Raw genomic sequence first — 20,834 nt, forward strand, 5'->3', positions numbered from 1 at the left:
AGCATTGCTGTACAGCTCAATTTCCAAAAGAGCTGGGATGCAGTGACAAATGTAAAGAAAATATACAAATCCATATTTAACATCAAGACAACATCAAATGTTGAACATGAGAATTTTTTTTGTATGAGAAATATATGTCCAATTTGAATTTGATATCGGCACCACGTTTCACAAAAAATTGGTACGGGGCAACAAAAGACTGGAAAAGTTATGTAATGCCATAATGGAACATCTGGTCGAATATCTCATAACTAATTAGGTTAATTGGAAACAGGTCAGTAAGATGACTGGGTGTAAAAAGAGCCTCCCGGAGAGGCAGGGTCTCTGTGCAGTGGAGATGGGGAGAGGGTCACCACTCTGTGCAGTGGAGATGGGGAGAGGGTCACCACTCTGACACACTGCGTGGGCAAACAGTGCAATAATTTCAGAATAATGTTCCTCAATGTGATATTGGGAAGAATTTGGAAATTTTATCATCTACGGTACATAACATCATTAAAAGATTCAGAGAATCTGGAGAAATCTCTGTACGCGAGGGACAAGGCTGGAAACCACTATTGGACAGCCATGATCTATGGGTCCACTGGCAGCACTGCATCAAAAACACAGGATTCTATAATGGAAATCACTGCATGGGCTCAGGAACACTTCAGAAAACCATTGTCTGTAAACACAGTTCCTTGCTGCATCCACAATTGCAGGATGAAACACTACCATGCAAAGAAGAAAACATCTACCGGTAAATATGATCCAGAAACGCCGCTGACTTCTGCGGGCCTGAGCTCATTTAAGATGGACAATTGTCCTGTGCTCTGATGAACCAAAATTTCAAATTACTTTTGGAAATCATGGACATTGCGTTCTCTGGGCTAAAGAGGAGAAGGACCATACAGCTTTTCATCAGAGGACAATTCAAAAGCCAGCATCTATTTTGGTATGGAGGTGCATGAGTGTCCATATGTTGGGTGGCTTGCATATGAGAAGGTACCATTAATGCTGAACGATATACAGGTTTTGGAGCAACATCTAGTGCCATCCAGACAACATCTTTTTCAGAGAAGGCCTTGTATATTTCAGCCTGACAATGGCAAACTGCATTCTGCACATATTACAACAGCCTGGCTCCGTAGCAGAAGAGTCCGGGTGCTAGACCTGTCATCCACTGAAAACATTTGGCACATCATGAAACAAAAAATACAACAAAAGGAGACCCTGAACTGTTGACCATTTGAAATCCTATATCGGGCAAGAATGGGACATTTCACTTTCAGAACTCCAGCAACTGGTCTCCTCAGTTCCCAAACGTTTGCAGAGTGTTGTTAAAAGAAGAGGTGATGCAACACAGTGGTGAACATGCCCCTATCCCAACTTTTGAAAAGTTTTGCTGGCATTAAATTCAAATTGAACATAAAATTTCTCAGCATTTGATGTAATCTTTGTTCTATTTTCAATTAAATATGGGTTCATACGTTTTGTAAATCACAGCATCCCAATTTTTGGAAATGGGGTTGTTTATAATGAGTGAAACCTCCATATGAAAATCTAGTTTAAAAGCAATTTTTATTAAACAGTCAAGTTATTTACTTTTACATAAAAATAAAATACAAATACGCACCTACATTAAGTCCAGCACAAAAAAAATATTAAAATTCCACGTAATATGGCAGATTGCAATTAAACCTCTGAAAACAGTTTCTGTCCAAACCCAAGTGATTGCCCTACACACACTGACAGCTCTCAGCCTCGCCTCTCAGAGAAAATGCCCAAAGTTAACTGTCCCAGGCAGGATATTGCAGTCCTTTGTTGTGGGACAGAAGCATTTATTAGACTTGTGGAGATAGCCAGCACCCCCCACCCCCCGCCAAACTGCCGAGGTCACAGCGCCTGTGAAAACACACAGCGGGGCCTTGCCACACTCAGGAGGCCGTGCTTCCCATGCTAATTTAGCGCCGTCCGCCCCGAGGTGGGCCCTGCCGTTGGCTCCCGCTTGTCGCCACCTCCCTCTCCTCCTTATCGGGCCCCTCGGTTCTGCAGCCTTTCATCCATAATGGGCTGCAGCACAAACCCGTAAACTTTCCCACCTTTCAAACTGCCCGTGTTCACTTATCAAATTTTTTTGGTAGCCAGTAACCTCATTATTCCTTATCTGTGTTCTGCAGTCACAACTAATTTTCCGTTTCAGATAAAAAAAAAAAAAAAACTACAATCATTTTCTGACTGGAAATTCTAGGTCCTTTCTGGACTAAAATCAACATAGAAAACAGTGTGACTTTGCAAAAATTTTAAGAACCTCACAATTGCATTGACTGGCCAAAGTGCCAACACAAATTAGAAATGCAACAATTACAGAGAACACATACAAAAAGAGAATGCACATGATCGGTGTCACCATAGGAACTGGATTTTAAGAAGAAAATATTGGCACACGAGTACCCTCAGACAGCACAGAGTTTGTTCTCTCCTGTCCAGGGCCAGGTGGCCAAGCTCAGCTGCTGGGGGCAGAAGATTCGGTGCTCTTGCTGTCCGCCTCTGAGTCGTCGCTGCTTTCGTCGCCACTACGGCCACTGGCCCCGCCCCCTGGGTGCTTCACCTCTGCCAGAGTGAGACCCCAGCCGCTTGCAGAGAGAGCGCCACCTGCCTTCGCAAAGTGCACAAGAACGGGAATGAGAAACACTTCATGCTCACATCTATTTAAATCTATTACTATCAACTTCATTTCAAGGGTCAAGTTTTATTATCATATGTCCCGAGAAACACAGTGGAATTCTTGTCCTACAGTTGCAAGGGAAGGGGACAAGTTCATGTGGGGACAATAAGACAAACAGCAGTGCATTAAAAGACACAGCAGTGCAAGTCATAAGTGACATTTGGGCTCCCTTTCACATTTAAATAAAATAAATGATGACTGATCTTCACTGAGAAAATGAACAAATTAACCCTTTAAGGACTTTTCATTTTACTTTGCAGAAATTCATTTGGGTTGTTCCCCGATACCTTCTGCTCCTCATCTTGAATCAGGTCACAGATATCTTGGTGCCAACCCAGGATCTGTGCCAGCTTTCTGACAGAGTCCAGCAGGTCCCCCAGCTCCATGTAGTCCCCTCTGCGCAGTGGAACCCTCTGGAAGGGGCCCACTGGGTCCCGGTTCAGCAGCAGGCGGGGAACCGTGGACCTCACTGTGTTCACAAGGCTGGCAAAAGGCTCAATCTGCAACAGGAAAAAAGCCAACTCTGTGTCAACACTAGCATGGCACACACACACACACACACACACACACACACACACACACACACACACACACACTTATAAAAGTGTGAATAAACTGTACAAGATAAAAATGTTGTTTTGTATGTCCCAACTTCGTTTTCCACATTTGGAGTAAAACAATGGCCAATTCTCCAATGGTAAACAATTCTTCAATGATGACTGAAACAAAAGTAGGAACAACTGACCAGGCACTATTTGGACACAACCTAAAATGCTTAATGACTTTCGTAAATGCAACACATCTAGAACCATTTATTGTTCATTTATCTAAAACTTATCTAAATAAAAAGAAACAACTTTTATATAGATTTACACTGTAACCACATCTCTGTTATAAATTAATGGATGTTTCATAACAGGAATACACAACCTCTTTTAAAGATTAACTGCATAAACATGAATAATTTCATGTCATTATTATCACTTATAAACAAACTTCAACATCTGTAGCACAGGATTTAATTTTTTTCCCCTCCTTCTAGAATACTGTACAATAAAAGTATTCAGTTAAACTGAAGCAGTTATATTAATTATGTCTGGTATTTATCTTCTTATGTGAATTCTGATGAACATCTTAAAATTCTCTATCCCTGATTTCATTGCCAAAGCCAGGGCACTGGCCTGTATTTCCACCAGCCAAGTGGTCTTCTGTAATGTAAAATCATTCAAGTCACTCATAAGAACCTGCAAGGATCACCGGACAGAACAACGGCACCGTTTAAGCCAGTCAGCCGTTGAAATGCATACAGCAGCTCACCTGCAAAGACGTGCCCATGATGATAAGCAGGTCAGCCTTTGGAAAGTCTTTGATATGCTGGAAGTAGCTTTGGGGGAGATCCTCCCCAAAAAACACGATATCGGGTTTGACCGTCCCTTGGCAGAATGTACACAGAGGGACCCGGTCAGTCATGATGAATTTCTTTAAAATAAAGAGAGGGGGGGGGGAAAAAAACACTTATTTGAGTCATATTAGGCTGAATACGATAGATTTTAGCATAGTCTGACATCAGCAAATCGATAGAGTTTTCAAAGCAATATGAGGTAACTACACCCTATGCAAAGAATACCCAAGCCCCCCCCCGCCCCCCTGCAGCCCCATACTGTATAAGGGGGAAATTCCTAGAAGGCAGTGCCCAGATTTTCGATTCATCAGCCTCAAAACTTTAAAATCATCTAATGATCTAATGTGTGAAGAGGAAGTGTCACAAATTACAGACGAGATATAGCCTGTGCGTTCCTCCACCTTGGCTTCTTCAGCTGGAAACGGTGTGTAGCACAGGTGACAGGAAGCCGAAGCAAAGCTCCCGTGGGCCTCCACGAGCTTCTCCTCCGGAATTCCACACACTAGGTACATGGACAACACATCAACTGATCAATAATTGGTATCTATAAATTGTCCATATCAGGTCTTCACTATTTTACAGGGTCAACCACAATGAAGAGGGTCCTGAGGAATTAGTTTGTTTGAGAACTTGCAGAAATTCATGTTCCTTCAGTGAGGCTGACATGAGTAGGATGTCCGGTGTGTGGCCCTCACTCTGCTCCAGGCCGTCGATGTTCTGCGTGTACATTCGGAGCAGCAGGCCCTTCTGGTGCAGCATGCGGATGAAGTAGTGAACGTAGTTTGGCCGGTGGCGTCCAGGGTAGAGTTCTTTTGCCAAGGAGAAGAAGGGCCGTGGGTCGTTGGAGAAGAAGTCTATGTTGAAGATGGCTTCAGGGAAGGGGGTGTGGTACCTCTGGAGGTTCGCATACAGCCCAGTTCCCGGGGTTCTTTTTGGAGAAAGTCAGACGGTTAGGACATCAAAGGAGAAGGTGACGGAAGAGGCGGGGGACATGATCGCATGTGTACCTGAAGTCCGGGATGCCGCTGGCCGTGCTGATTCCCGCCCCCGCCACCACCAGCACGTTGCGACATCGGCCGAGCTTCAGTAAACGGGCTACAGAGTTCAGGGTGCCCCGGGGGACGGCTGTACGGATGGGTTTGGAGGCCAGCCTAGGGGGGCTGCGGGAAGACTTCATGCCTGGGGGGGTTCTGTGTCTGGGGGGAGCAGTGGCCTTCAGCTGTCTGCCTTTCCTGATAGAGCAGCAACACCACCATTCAAAAACAAGTAATTTATTCAAATAACTGGTTAATTAAGCCTCTTACTTGTAGGTCAACACTGCAGCGGAACTGAAAATGCTGAAAAACCCAAATAATGGAATTCCTACTGGCAAACTGGAAATCAATTTTGGTTTGATAGGACACTAACATGTAAGACGATGACGACTGGATCCTGAGTGCATCATTTTCACTCTCTATGGACCTATAGATCGGAATATATATGGGTCCTTCTCATTGTTTACCATAACATACCAATTAAAAAAAAAAAAAATTAGTTTGAAGCCAGATACAAATTATACAACTTCAATGCCAAATTTCTGCAATAAACAAAAAAATATTTCAAACCCAGGGCAAGGACAAATTGTACATTTTTAACTCATCCTAACTAAAAAGTTAAGGTGATGTCAAATATTTTGCACAAAAAACAAAAACAAACTGTATTTCACTGTAAGGTGTTTTTCAAGTTCCTCTTGTTTGCACGCTGACTGAACATTTTTTAAAAGCAAAGGACTGTGGGAAAAGTACCCATGAGGGATGAAGCCTCACCTGGGCAAAGTGGCCTCCTGCTCACTCATGCTCATTAGACTGAGGTCCTGGGCCAGGGCCGAGTCGGCCTGCCTGCCACGCGGGGCGCCCTGATTGGGGGCCATCTGTGGGCCTGCTGATGCATCCTGTGGTACGGTTGGGTCGCCCTGCCTAGCTTGGGCAGAGGAGCTGCGGGTGACCCTGGAGAGCGTTAGCGGGACGGGTCTTCGTTCTTTGCTTGGTTTGGCCTTGCTCATGCTGCCCTCTACGAAGGAAACAGTCCAGATCTGTGAGACCACCCATCATGTTTGATTCTCTGTCACCATAAAGCTGCTCACAATGACTAGAATGAAGACATTGGCTTATTCCAAATCGACAAACATTTAATAAATCATAACTGGGTCATCCTTTAATAAAAAGAAACAACTTTTATATAGATTTACACTAACCACATCTCTGTTATAAATTAATGGATGTTTCATAACAGGAATACACAACCTCTTTTAAAGAGGTTAACTGCATAAACATGAATAATTTCATGTCATTATTATCACTTATAAACAAACTTCAACATCTGTAGCACAGGATTTAAATTTTTTCCCCTCCTTCTAGAATACTGTACAATAAAAGTATTCAGCAACGTATGAACAGTGACACTGCTTGGTAGTTGAATGTTACTCTTGAAAAACACTGAAGTGTAACACATTCTTACACTTACTTTAATCCTTTATACATACACACTAAAACACTGCTATCATCCAAGGATTTCAGGTATTCGATACAACACAAGAAATTACAAGGTAAACACTCTCGCTCTGTAGATATGAAGCACAAGGACTGACATATGTACTGCACAATGCATTTTTTTATTTTAGAATTATGCTGGTTACGAGAGCTTTTACTGTATCTCTTCTTATTAATGCATCCCGGTAACTAAAAGTATAATTAGAATGCATTATTCCTGTAAATCAGTTCTTTTTAAATGTCTAACATTTATTTTGCATATGATACAGACCACCGTGCCTTAGAGATAGAGCATTAGTAGTAAAATACAAGTAAGCACAATCACCTTGGCTAAACAGATATTAGTCTTGCAATTTACTGTGGAGACTTCACCAGGCCTTTGCTGAAGGAGTAAAATGCATCCAGGATCACAAGTCAGGAAAGTAAGTGGGCTTCATGGACATGCCAGGCTTCCTGAAAAAATAAAATGATGTACTTCAAACAGCCAGGCAAAGTTAACGAGGCAATGCTGTTGACTCAGTAGTTCTGAGTCTGTTTTTACACAATACCATGTAATTTAGTATAAAGTGTCTGGATCAATAGACATTACACTAATATATTACATAAATTAGCCACAAATTATTGTAAGATTAAAATTGAGATGCACTTTATTGAACCCACAGGAAAATTCTGGTGCATAGCAGATTTCCGGTGCACAGACGAACATACACATAGTGCCAGAGAGAGAGTGCAAATACAGTACACATAGTACAAACAATCAACACCCAAGTAGAACATCCTAAAAACTAAATGATATTTAAATACAATAAAATAATAATAATAGATAAACAGTTGTATATGTGCCATTGAAACAGGTAGCAAGACCGGATGCTTCCTGGGGCGCTGTGGCTGGGGGTGGGAGTGGCCTGTTGGGAAGAGGCTCTGGTGTGTCTGATGGCAGCAGGTAGAGACGTTCCTCAGTAGCACTTTTGATGACCAAACAGCATTGCGTTTCTCTGCTTGTCATACTCAACTTTTATAATAAATCAAGAATTATCAGCTATTCAACAATAATCAAAAATAAAAACACAAGCATGCTTCCATAGAACAGTCCATCAGTTTCATTAATTTATTTTAATTGTCACTACTACCCGGCCAATCTGCCTTAGTACCATGGCTTGAGTCAGCAGACAGAGTCTAGCTGACCTCGCTCCAGGCAGTTCTGAGCTTCTCTTCTACACACTTAAAGAAACATTTTGGATTTGAGGGCACCTCCCAACAGCTACCTGACCCATATTTAAAAAGCCGTTACTATACAATCATTACAATGCACATTTGTTTCTCTGCCACTGACCAAAGAAAAGCCGAAAATGTTTTAAAACCGTCACCTCCACACAAAAGGTAATAGCGGTAATATATTTACACCCCCTTACCCCCCCACCTCCTTTGGTGGCTTTTCAAGGCTGCTATGCTAATACAGTCCACAGCTGTGGCAGCTTTATAGTTTAGGGTGGGAGGTGGAGGCAGGAGGGTTGGGAGGTGGGGGCTGGTTTGGCGAGTGAAGCGAATTTAAAATAAAATAAAAAAAGGGGGGGGGGACCCTAGATTGACTGTGTGTCAACAGATCTAGCTGGGAATGAAAAGGGGGAGAGTCCTCAAAGGTACCACAAGCCGAAGAACAACGGGTTGGGGGGGGGGGGGGTGACGAGGAGAGATAAATGATGTGGAGGTGAAATTCAATAAACGGGTGCGGAAGAGAAGGCGGACGGTATGGGGTGGAAAGCCCCCCAGATTTGGGGGGGGGGGGGGGGGGTCATTGCTTACACTCATGGGCTTTTCTGTGCCTTCAAAAGACTTCCAGGAGGAATGAGCAAAACTGGCCGGGGGGAGAGGGTCAGAGCAGACAAAGAGCTACAAGCCGTAAAACAAGGCTAACGTCAGAGCGTGTGAAAAAAGATAACAAAACCTTTTCAGGGCACCTTATTGCCCCAGGGGGGGAAGGGGGGGGAAGGGAAGGGAAGGGAGGGGGGGGTCATTAAGAAATTTTAGGTGACAGTGATGATGACAATAAGCCCATCAATATAGTGCAATAAAACATTTACTTTGGAGCGGGACAGTCAGCTGATAGGAGGGCTTTATGTGCCTCAGCGGAGCAGAGAGATCAAGACACTACAGATTAGCGGCAGAGCAGGAATCATATGAAAGTGTTAATTCCGGGGACTATATTAAGAATCATGATCAGCGTACTATATTATAATAATGTAACAGTAATAAACTATATTACAACTATATTATGAGCCAAATTGTAAAATGTATTGCGACCTAAAATGTTATACATTACTTGGAAAAAAATAATAAGGCTCTTTAACAACATAGCGACAGGAGGCAGCTTGCGGTCTTTACGCCCACTCATCCATCTATCCATCTATCCATACGCTCATCCTGATCAAGGTCACAAAGGGCTGCAGCATAGGGCACAAGGCAGAACTATACCCTGGACTGAATGCAGGCCATAGCAGAGCATACGCATATACACAATCACCCACTGCAGGAAACCTGGAGTAGCAGAGGAAACCTGCGGGGATGCGAGATGACAGAAAACCCTTCTGAGCCACCATACTGGTACCACATTATCAGGCAATAAATAATTAACATCAAGGTTAATACATGACTATGTATTATAATGACATTGCATCAATATACTAAAAGGCAAAGTGGAGAGAATGATCAGGCTCTGACTGCATGAAATGTGTGTGTGTGTGTGTGTGTGTGTGTGTGTGTGTGTGTGTGTGTGTGTGTGTGTGTGTGTGTGTGTGTGTGGGGGGGGGGGGAACCATTTCTCAGAACCATGAAGGAGGGAGCTCATTTGGTAAACATTATTAGCACTAACAAATCTTGAAGAGTGGAAGTTTCCCCCAAACCACTGTAAATGTCAGACAAAAAAGGCAGTAAATTGTCCATGCCTTGAGGTGCACTTCTGATGAACGTGGGAAAATGACAGCCCAGACATTACATTTTTAATTTTATTCCTATTATTTCTGAAAAGTGAAGGCTATCCAAGTGGTTAACACTGCATACTGTGGCAGGAGCAAGTCAATGAAGCGGCTGGGCAGGACACATTGGGACGCATCACACACAGAGAAACACACACGCAGGCTACGTCAGCGCAGCTGCAGATTTGTATACTTGTAAGTCACCATGCATAAGACAGTAAACAATGCAAAGAGTAGCTAACATGCCCGAATGGTGGTTCTATTTTTTTTTTTTAAATATATATTTTTTTATATATATAGTCTGCATGAGAGAAAATGAATCTGATATTTTACACATAGTGCCCAGCAGGCCAGTGGAAAACAAATGCTGAATAATACACATATAAATCTTTCAGCAACAACTGGCGTATGTGCACCAGACCGACGATCAGTGAAATTTAGAGGACCAAACTATATATCATTTTTGTGCACATTGTTAGGATTGTATTTAAGAATCTGCACTTCCTCTCTCTCCCTTACGCACTCATCTTCCTTAAATAACGTTACACCACTAAAGGATGACAAGAGCAAATATCTGAGTCTCAGTTGGTTTGGTACAGTGTACTTAAGTCTATGTATAAGATGGTCTTGAAATGAATAAATAGACATGTTTGTCCTTGCTGGGACGATGAGCTTAAACATGTCACCTGAACGCCCCCTAGCACAGTAAGGGGGTAGAGCAGTCGTCTTACTAAGAAAGACTTAACTAGCTTGGGCAGGGGGCTTAATGACTTCGGGGGGAAAAAACCAACACGGTTGCCAGGGCTGTGGGAAACCATGGCGAGAAGTGTAGCAACGGCTTGTCAGCAGCAGAATGAGCCGCCAACAGCTGCAAGGGCTGGGGACTGTGCAGCGCCGGGCCCGGCTGGTCCGATTGTTGGCCCTGATGTAGACAAATTGACTCAAATTAGTTTAGCATGGGCCGCCTGGCAAAGGGAGCACAACTGGGGAGGCTGATGGCTACCTCAAACCCAGTCACAAGATTATGGACGAGACCAGGACTATGTATTCCTGGATGGAGGGATCACGTACCATGTAACAAAGTGCTCCTTCAAGATCAGAAAAAAAGATAAGCATTTCTCCCAACATTAACTCAAACTGAAGCTTGCTCCCTAAGCCGAACAGGAAAAGAAAGATTATGAGGTCATGCGCTGCCCTGGTACAGCAGTCTGGATGGAGGCATGATGCTCTGCAAGAACTCAGATTCACAGCATTCAAAAGTGTAGAGCTGGAGTTGTCCCCTCTGCTCTTTGAGCTCTCAGTATAAATGAGTAAAATCTGACAGCAAAAGTAGTGCCAAATACTCCGGTCAACCTGGATTTACATGAAAAAAAAGTGACATCATACAAAGATGCACTCGCTTTCTGTACCAGAGAAGGTGGACTGACTCCTGAATGCGGCCGAGCCAACAGTCCTGGGCGATCTTGACACCTGGGGACCACCAAGGGTGCCGCATCTCCCTTTGCGTTACAGTAATCTTATTAGCCCTCGGCCCACAATGCAGTGTGCCGCCCCAGTGCTCGCCACGGCCCAGTCGCCCAGGCCAGCCTTAATCCTTTTCAAGCACCAGTTGTGAGAAAGGCAGGCGGGAGAAGAGTCTTTTCCAGTAAAATGGAAAAACACACACACACACACACACACACAGCAAGAGCCAATGTTCTAAAATTTGGCTTGAAGTAAATTGCTGCTTGTCCACTAAACCAATTGCCTTTATATAAAATAAACCTAAAGCAAGTGTCAGAAAAGCAGGTAGAAAAAGCCACAAAATACCGATGACTCAGAAAGCAACCCTGCCAGACACAGTAAGTGTTGTCCTGAAACTATCTGGTAGAGCTCCTGACAGCTTTAGACTTTGATCACTGCTGCCCCCCCACCCACAAACTTCTTAGCGGGCCAGTTGCTATGGAAACCCAGCCAGTTCCCCACCAAGGCGAAGCTAATTGCCACTTCTTTCATTTTCCAGCCATCTCTAATAATACATTACCAAGTGTCGCATCTTTGTAAGGATCTTCAGGTGACACAATACAGCCAATTTGTGTTGAACACAATGTTTGCTCAACAGCAAGAAAACTTAAATTATGGAAGCACCTCACTGCATAACTTCATTGTCAAATCACAGATAACCATACACCTAATCACCAAGGATACTTTTGTATACTACCTGCCCTGTTTACAAAACAACATGAATTTTCTGCTAGTGATTATGAATCATGTTGAGAACAGAATGAGTGAATATAGGTGCCATTAGTTAACAGCCAGTGTAAGGGAAGTGAGTAGCAGGGTAGCACAAATAACAAAAGGTTCAGTAAAATGAATGTTTAAATCATGAGAAATGGCAGGGATGCAGCAATACAGATACTAGTATTAGTAGTATCTGTATCGATTCTCATGTACTCAGAAACATGACAATGCGCAGATGCCTATAACCAATACAACCTAACGTATCAGCGATATCATTATCGAGTAAAACAAACAGGACACAATGTCTGAGGTGCGTAAATACTTCAAGATAAACAACAAAAACCAAAGCATTATGAAGTGCAAACAGTGCTCTGTACACTCTGAACGTTTCTATAGGCTACCTTAATCGTTACACCGTGAAGTTTGGCAAGTTTTAATGCTGGCTATTTGGCTGAATACTTTAGATATTGTCATGCTCTTTAGTTGGAAAAAATGTACTTGCTTGGTGCCACGTGCATGGATGTATGCAAGTATGTATGTGTGTGTGTGTGGGGGGGGGGGATTATTTTCCTGAAGTTTCTGAATTAAAATATTGCATATTATTTTTTAGGCATCACTGAGCCTTAATTGGCATTGGTAATTACCAGAAAGTGAGTATTAGTACTTGCATTTGGTCTGAAAAAATGGAACTGTTGCATTTGTATAGAAAAATTAAATGATAGCTTCAGGGCAGTTTGAGTGTGGATGCATTTACTGCATTCTGAGATGGCCAAACAAATCAGTAAGACAGAATGATTAATGTAACATCAATATTTGCAAGTGCAGTTTCATCAATGTTAATGGGCATATCAAAACTTTGAGGAAGTGAGTGCCATCTTTAAATGATTACAACACGAGTAGATAAAATGTTACTATAGCAGCTCAGAGGGTAATCTTACATGAGAAACTTCCACAGTGACAAGCATACATCAATGACAAATGCTAACATTTACCTCATCATTAATTGTCCCAAATTGAGCTGTTAACACAGCAGCTAATTCTGACAGCTTAGGTTCTTTTATTTACTTATATGGCTTGACATATTTTTTAAGGATGTGCATTGCTCTTAAAACTACATTTTATAACATGTATTCATATATGGACATGATAGGATTAGAGTATATTAATCATTTTATACATGTGATACATTAAAAAGCGGTGGTGGGCTACTGAAGGGACAAGAAAGTTCTGCCATTATAAAATAAAAAAAAACAGAAAAACTATATTAATCCCAAGGCTGCCCCCTGCTGTAAGGGCCCGATATTACAACAAACTCTGCAAAGGCCCAACAAGCTACACAACTTATTAAATGTTTTCATTTTACATGTAATTACATCACAAACAAAGTACAATTGGAGTTCACAAGTTCTCCCCATTTCTACACGGATTTCTCCCCACAATCCAAAAGCATAAATATTAAGCAAGCTGGTATCTCTAATATTACATATGATGTATGATGAAATTACCCTTTATTTGCCATTTGCACAAGTAGGTGTACAGGTAAATTACAATGCTTCTTGCACATTCCATCATACTGTCCTGTGAGACAATATATACCACATGACTGTGGGCAGTGGTGTGTTCTCTGCAATGAGCTGGCATCCCACCCAAGGTGTCCCATTCCATGTGCCCTATGATGCCTGGCATAAGTTTACTCAGACCCTGCACTAAATGAGCAGCGACAGAGGATGTATGAAGTATAACAATCTCATTTCAGATGCAATATTTTTTCAGCTCTCTGCATAACTGATTCACACGGAGTTTTGTGAAACATTATTTCATTATTTTATTTCATTGGATAAAACAATGAACAGATGATATCGCTTTATTTACAGTAAATCTTACTATTATAATAATTATTATAGCATTATGATTGAATTATTCTTCTTGACGGCTCATTAGTGGTCCAGAGGAATGAGAGCAGAATATTAAACCACGCATACGTATTTTAATTACAATCAGTATAAATCCCAGTAAGGACAAAAGACAAAAGTGGCAATAGCACAGGGTGGACACCGTTATAGAAAAATATCTATTGATTTGTTACTTATTACCGTTTTCCGAAGCGGTTGGTAATGGCAGAAATTCCGGAATCTGTATCAGATATCGGTAACTGAGAAACCAAGAGCTGGTTTTAAAAACAATTTAAGTGAAATTGAAACGCATATGTATTGATATATGAAAATAAGTATATGAAAAAAATAAGCTCATGACTACACTAGTACGTAAGTACGAGAAGTCCAAATTAAGCTACTCAAACCGAAGAAAAAATTAATCAGACAAGAGATTTTAACGAGAATAAACACTTACTTACATGTTTGTGTTTGGAATGCATAAAATCAAAGTTTGTCACTTACTTGGATATAAAATGTAACAGAATGCGCAGCGAAAAAAAGATTTAAAACACAGGACGTCTCGGTTAAGTTACCTGTCCTTTCTGAAGATGCAAGAAGTTTTGAAAGTTCGTGAATTGCAGAGCGGGTCATCAGCGAATATGAACACCAGCCGGTGATTTTCTTACATGCAAAAACCATAAAATTACCATAACGTTTCCCACTTAATAACGTTCTCATCAACGAACAGCGATATCTTGTATTAACGGCATTTTATAGTTGTTTAAACAGAATTTGTACTATTTCTCTCCACAGCAACGACTTGTAGCGTCCAGGAAAAGGAAGTGCGTCATGTCGCCAGCAGCGCTGCTTACGTCTCCAAACTACCCGAGTAATCAAAAAAATCGCGCCAAAACCGTCCCGCCAAAACGATCCTGACGCACGAACGTTTATCATATTTACAATAAGATTCTATTATAGGCCTACTGATAACTGCGTTATCTGTGTGCCACCTGGTTATAAATCACTAAACAATGCTGGTCTGGCAGTGAAAACAACAATTTATTGTTTCAGAATGAAAATGCTTTATCAATAAGAATAACGATGTGAGGAACATTTTTGATAAATTGGGGGTGGGGGGTGGTGAATAGTGCCACATTTGAATTTTATAAATACCCGAAAAATTAGGGAAAATTCATCTGTAATCCCAACGAACAGTGAGCGGTCCCAGAACTTGGCAAAGTTGGCAGAGAGCATTTTTGAACGTTGTTTCTATATTTTATATTTTACCAACAGTTCTGTATGTGTTAGCCCGGTGGAATAATTACCAGAACATCCTTTTAACGTAATGTTGAAAAGACATTTTATAATGAAATGTTATTTTATAGTAGTGCATTATGTATACACTGCAAAGGCTATGTACAGCCTTAAATTCGTGACCTTAGAAGTATAAAACCACAATGCTGCCTTCTGCTCTACCATGCCCTTAATTTGTTTATGCTTTATTATTCTTAGTTGTAATAGTGGGATGACATTCTAGTAACACCAAGAAAATCGGGCACTTTGGACATTTCCATAAGCTACTTAATCATAATGTTTGATAACTTGATAGCCTAAGTGGGATATCCATCCTAAAATTTAAAAAACTTAATTAGTTGGATTTTTTTTTTGTTTTGTTTTTAAAAGAGTAGTAAATTTTATGTAATATATGCTTGGGTGGAGTGGTGGCTCTGAGGCCAGGGTTCTTAGTTAGCAATGGGAAGGTTGCTTGTTCAAATCCTCTAAATGCCATGACTGATTCCAGTCTGTTGGGCCCTTTGTCCTGGATGTGCTGTTAACCTACATCCATCCTTGTAAGTAGATCCTTTAAGGGAAAACTTGGGGGTTGGTAGCAGGATTGGTACTCCAGCTACCAGAAGGAAATCTTCATACTTGTCACGCCCAGCTCATCCGATCCTCGTGTGTGCCACACCCCCTCATCATCCACGTGTGCTTCCCCGATTGTGCCCAGCTGTTCCCAGTTATTTTGGCTTGTCTCATGTATATCACTCCACGTCTTCCTCAGTTGGCTGTCCGTCATTGATGTGATGTGCGTCGCTGTCGGCCCTGTCTCCCCAAATAAACCCTAGTTTCCCGCAAACCTACCTGCCTGCTTCGTCCTTCGCCGCTTCCTACCTGCTCGTCCGCCACATACGTGACAATACTATTCCATTCAAACTTATGTGGTGCTGTGGCATCACCCACTACAGGGCTGCACTCAGATTCTCATCCCTGAGGAGGTTTGTCATGTGGTAGGTGTGGCAATGCACTGTATCAGCTTGTGCTCCTTATCCTCCAAGTTTCATCTAAATCTTTTAAAATATAAAATAAATAATATAGTAACAACAATTCTCATTCTCCAATAAATGCTTCTCATTTCAACTGCATTTTCATTTTTATTCTATCCAACTTGATTATTGTACATTCATTGGGAGACATAAAGTAGACATAGGTAAGGCAGAGGAACATAGGTAATTTCAGACAAACAAGAGCTACCTTGCCAAACTTCACTCAGTCTCATTAATGAGAAATACTGGAGCTAGTATGGGACAATATGAAAGTTTAAAAAATTACACTTTTACAAATGCTGAAATATTCATTCATCTTCTATAGTGCTTGTCCTTTACAGGGTCACAGGGAGACTATTCTGGAAAGAATGAGTGCTGGAAGGGAATAGCCCAGGATGAGGTGCCAGCCAATCTCAGGACATGCACACCATTCACATACAGTATATGGACAATTTGGCAACTCATGCTTACCTTAGCAAGTTTTTGGGCTGTGGGGCAGGCTGGAGTACCTGGGGAAAGCCCCATGGCAGCATGAAGAGAACATACAAGCTCCAGATGTGTGGAGCTGCAGCACTGACATCACCCATGGTCCCAGAGGTAGGAGGCAACTGAGCTAATCATGGTACCACCTTGCCACCACCCCCCTACCTCATGGGCAAGATACCTGGGATCCAAGCAATTATACCCAAATATGGCCTTGAATTTGAGGATAAAGAGAAAATGGACAGACTAGAAAAGGATAAACTTTACTACTACTTGTGTATAACAGTAATTGATACTTTTATTGATTCCTGTGGGGAAATTGTCTTTACACCTCCCTCAACTAGCTCTTTGTAGAGTAAGCTGTCCATGAAGAACAGCCACCCGTAGCAGCGCCCAGGGAGCTGGGGGTTAAGGGCCTTGCTCAAGGACCTACATACAGGCATGCTGAGGCTGCGTTTGAACCAGTGACCTTCTGCTTACAGGCACTGAGCCACACACTGCCCCAACTATGTACTACGTATTAGTAACTAGTAACTACGTATGTAGTTGTTGCAGCAGTATGTAGAGTAGTGGAAGCAGCATTTGTAGCAGTTGAACCAGTAATTGAAATAATTAATGGCGTTTAGTACAATTTTTTGTTGTTGTTGCACGAAACAGCACAGACAAAAGTCATTTTACTATTTTCTGATTATAGGAGTGCCAACTTTGTGCAGATATTTGCTGGGATGAGAATAGATTGAGTTTGTAAAGAGAGCTTTGTAATTTCCCCACCATAGGTCAAGTCAAGTCAAAGTTTATTTATCAAATGTATAACAGTACAGCAAAATGTTGTGTATTTGAAAAATAAACTTTAATTTGATTTCATTACTTTTAAAGTTGAGACATTTCAAGTTGAGAGAGTCTGAGAACTATTTTAGAGCTTTATGAGATCTCTTTAGAAACTTGAAGAGAGGCGGATCTGAGATTTTATGTCTTTTTGTTCAGAACAAAAAAAAAGAAAAAGAGAGACACAGGAGAAATAAGGAATTGTTACATTATGGTTTGCATAGGACTGGTGGGTAGGGGATCCATCCACCTTCCATACCTGCTTACCTTATGCTCCGTCATCGGATCTGGAGCCTACCCTGGTAGGTATGGGTGCAATGCAGGTAAGAACCCAGGATGGAGTGTCAATCCATCACAGGCACACTCACCATTCACACACTTATTCACAAATTGGTGATTTCAATTCACCTTAGCATGTTTTTGGACACCATGATGATATTGATAGAACACACAAACTTTGGGCCAAGGCAAAGACGGGAACTCCAGTCCCAGAGGTACAAGACAACAATGCTAACCACTGCACCGCCCTGAAAATGCATGACTAATGTATTCATTACATGGATTACATTTCCATCCATCCATTTTCTGTAACTACTTGTCCTATTCATAATAATAATTAATACTTTATTGATCCCCATGGGAAAATTCTCCTTTCACCTCCCCCAACTTGCCCTGTGTACATGAGAGCAAGCTGGCCACGAAGGGCAGCCAGCCATTATGGCACCCAGGGAGCTGGGGCTTAAGGTGCTGAGGTAACCTTCTGATCACAGGCGCAGAGGTTTAGCCCACTGAGCCACACACTGCCCCCTGGGTTGTGGGGGTCCAGAGCCTGTCACATGGCACACACACACCTACAGGCAATACCAGTGTGCCTGTGGTATCAAAATATCCTCAGGAAACCACATGACGACATGGGAAGAACATGCAAACGCCACACGGAGAGCAAGGATTGGAGTCTTGATTCCAGAGGTGCAAGGCAACAATACTAACCACTGCACCACTGTGCTGGCTCAGGCTACTACTACTACTCCAAAAAAAATGATTGTCATTGTCTGACACAGCTAAAATGACCTCTATGTGAGAGACAGATGCATACTGTATTTGGGAGTGAACAGCTAAAATTAATAAGGAGGAATGTTTCTTTAAGTAGAGATACAGTCATTATTTGCAGTTAATTACATGCAAAGATAAAAACATTACTGTGAAGTGCATATTGTGACAGAATACAAAGGAACTTTCCACCGCTGTAAATTCAGCCAGCAATCTGCTGAATCACCTAATAAGACTGTAAGCTAGGAGGTCAAATATCTGCATTTTTTAGAATGGCATTTATTATTTATTATCTCTCTCACTGTTCTACTCTCCCAAGAATGTGGATTTTCAGAAATGTTCACAAACTTAACTTGAAATGAAAGTTTCTGTCACACGAATAGGAGGATGGCAGAGTAGGAAACACAGATGGGGCAGAAGATCGAAGAGGGGGACGGTGATGAAGCTATTGGGAGTCAGGACTGGAGGAAAGTGTCGATAACTGGGGAAATATGATGTCAAGACGGGACCCGGTGCACTGGGTGCCGGCTACAGGATGACAATGCTGTAACAGTTTCACATTTTCATTCATGTTGTGTGTTTTTCCCCTTTTGGAAGGGTAGTCAATTAAAGTATAGAAAAGACAGTATTTTAAATGAGCATTTTCCATTTTGTGGATTCACAGGGATTTTAGAGAGTGACTTGAAAGTAACTAATAATATGATTACTTTTTTCAGTAAGTAATCACTTAAGTGACCTGATTACAATTTGAGACAAGTAATTAGTATCTGTAATGGCTTACTTTTTTGAATAACTTCCCTAATGCTGGTACCAAGCAACAGCATTCCTAATTACAAACTCCTGCCCAAAAGACCCCAGAGAGTTAAAGTGCCAGAATGCTTCCTATAGAAGAAGCTGGTCCCCCCCCAAGCCAATCCAAATCCTGAGGGCAAAACCGCAAAACACCTATTAACAGACACATATTGGAAAGCAGTCTGTCAAATCAATTCATTCCTCTTATTCCATAAAAAACTATTCTTGTAATCTGAAAGTACACCAAATAGTGGTGAAACTGATATTACGTTAGAACAAGAAATGCTTTCACCTCTTCTGGAAATTGGGTTTCATTTCACATCCCTCAGAGCATTTTTAACACAATCCACGTCTATATATGACAAAGGTGAATCAATCAATTAAATATTTGACTGGTTTCCCCCAAATGGATCCTAAGTACCCAGATTATGCAACCAACAATTGTTCCACCGAGGTCCCTTGTCGGGGTCAGCGTCCGACCCTGACCCTGCAGGTGTTGCTGACCATCCTGTTCTCACACCCTGTGACTGGTCTATCAGCCCAAGTGTGTTCATTCCTTTCCCCTGATTGCCACATGGTTCATTGGGTTGTGCTGTGTGGCTCTGTGAATGTTTACCCTTTGGTCATGAATTTGAGGCCAGTCCCCTCTGTTAAATTGTATTTATTAGAATTTTGTTACCCAGTGTTTCTTTTCTATTAGTTTTCTTGTTCCTAGTTTGTGGTGTTCTATTTTGGTTTTTACTTTATGCCTTTTGTGATTAAGTATTACTTGTCTTTGTTATATTCCTAGTGTTTATTGGATCCACCTGTTTCCCTGTGCCTCATAATTGATTGTTCTACCTGATTGCTCGTTGTCCTGCTCCCTCTCTGATTGGTTAATTGTTTGATTGGTCACTCCTGCTTCTTTGTTACTTGGTTCAGTTGGGTATTTAAGTGCCTGCCTTTGTCCTACTGCTCATTCTGCCATTCTGCCATGCAACTTTGGACCAGTATGTCTTTGGAGATGCTACATCATAGCTCCTAGGATCACAGAGGCATAGAAATCCCTCCACCATGACAAGGTGGCATTCATAGAGGAGGAATCCTGTGAGGAGTACTTCAGGAGTATGGGGTAGGGGATTCATTGTTGCAGGCCAGTATGTCCCTGTAGAAATGGTGCGAGAGTCTTGTTTGCATCACCATTAGTAAGTCGTTCCAAGTGGGTGTTGGACTCTGTCAGGGCTACCCTTTTCCACCAATTCTGTTAATCACTTTTATGGTTGAATTTCTAGGCATAGCCAGGGAGCAGAGGGGCTTGGGTTCAGGGGCCTCAGGATTGTGTCTCTGCTTTTTGCAGATGATGTGGTCCTGTTAGCGTCATTGAATTATGACCTGCAGCATGCACTGGGGCTGTTTGCAGCTGAGGTATGAAGTGGCTGTGATAAGGATCAGCACCTCCAAATCTGAGGCCATGGTTCTTGACCAGAAAAGGGTGGCTTGCCCACCCCTGGTGGGGGTGGAGTTACCACCCAAGGAGGAGATTAAGTATCTTGGGGTCTTATTCACAAGTGAGGGAAGAAGGGAACAGGAAATTGACAGGTGGATTGGTGCAACATTGGCAGTAATGCAGATGTTGTACCAGTCTGAGTGTTGGCTAGAGTGTTGTATCACTCTAGCC

At 42.0% G+C, this 20,834-nt stretch overlaps 1 protein-coding gene across 5 annotated transcripts; it reads right to left on the minus strand.

The window, feature by feature from the left end:
• Nucleotides 1–1,541: 1,541 nt before the first annotated feature.
• LOC111838705 (NAD-dependent protein deacetylase sirtuin-3) lies at nucleotides 1,542–14,567 on the minus strand. 5 transcript variants are annotated; one of them, XM_072710233.1, is made up of 9 exons: nucleotides 14,297–14,567; nucleotides 6,963–7,090; nucleotides 5,915–6,158; nucleotides 5,117–5,341; nucleotides 4,805–5,037; nucleotides 4,511–4,611; nucleotides 4,025–4,186; nucleotides 2,995–3,207; nucleotides 1,542–2,638 (listed from the first exon to the last, which is right to left on the minus strand). In XM_072710233.1, exons 3-9 carry the CDS (start codon nucleotides 6,148–6,150, stop codon nucleotides 2,486–2,488), a joined length of 1,323 nt encoding a protein of 440 aa, XP_072566334.1. In that variant the 5' UTR covers nucleotides 6,151–6,158; nucleotides 6,963–7,090; nucleotides 14,297–14,567; the 3' UTR covers nucleotides 1,542–2,485. The 5 variants fall into 5 exon arrangements, with proteins under 5 accessions (XP_072566334.1, XP_072566335.1, XP_023657708.1 ...); XM_072710234.1 differs by lacking the exon at nucleotides 14,297–14,567 and adding an exon at nucleotides 14,226–14,287; XM_023801940.1 differs by lacking the exon at nucleotides 6,963–7,090 and having other exon boundaries at nucleotides 5,117–5,305.
• Between the last annotated feature and the right edge of the window lie 6,267 nt (nucleotides 14,568–20,834).

Source organism: Paramormyrops kingsleyae, chromosome 3, assembly GCF_048594095.1.
Source record: "Paramormyrops kingsleyae isolate MSU_618 chromosome 3, PKINGS_0.4, whole genome shotgun sequence".
Lineage (NCBI taxonomy): Eukaryota > Metazoa > Chordata > Actinopteri > Osteoglossiformes > Mormyridae > Paramormyrops > Paramormyrops kingsleyae.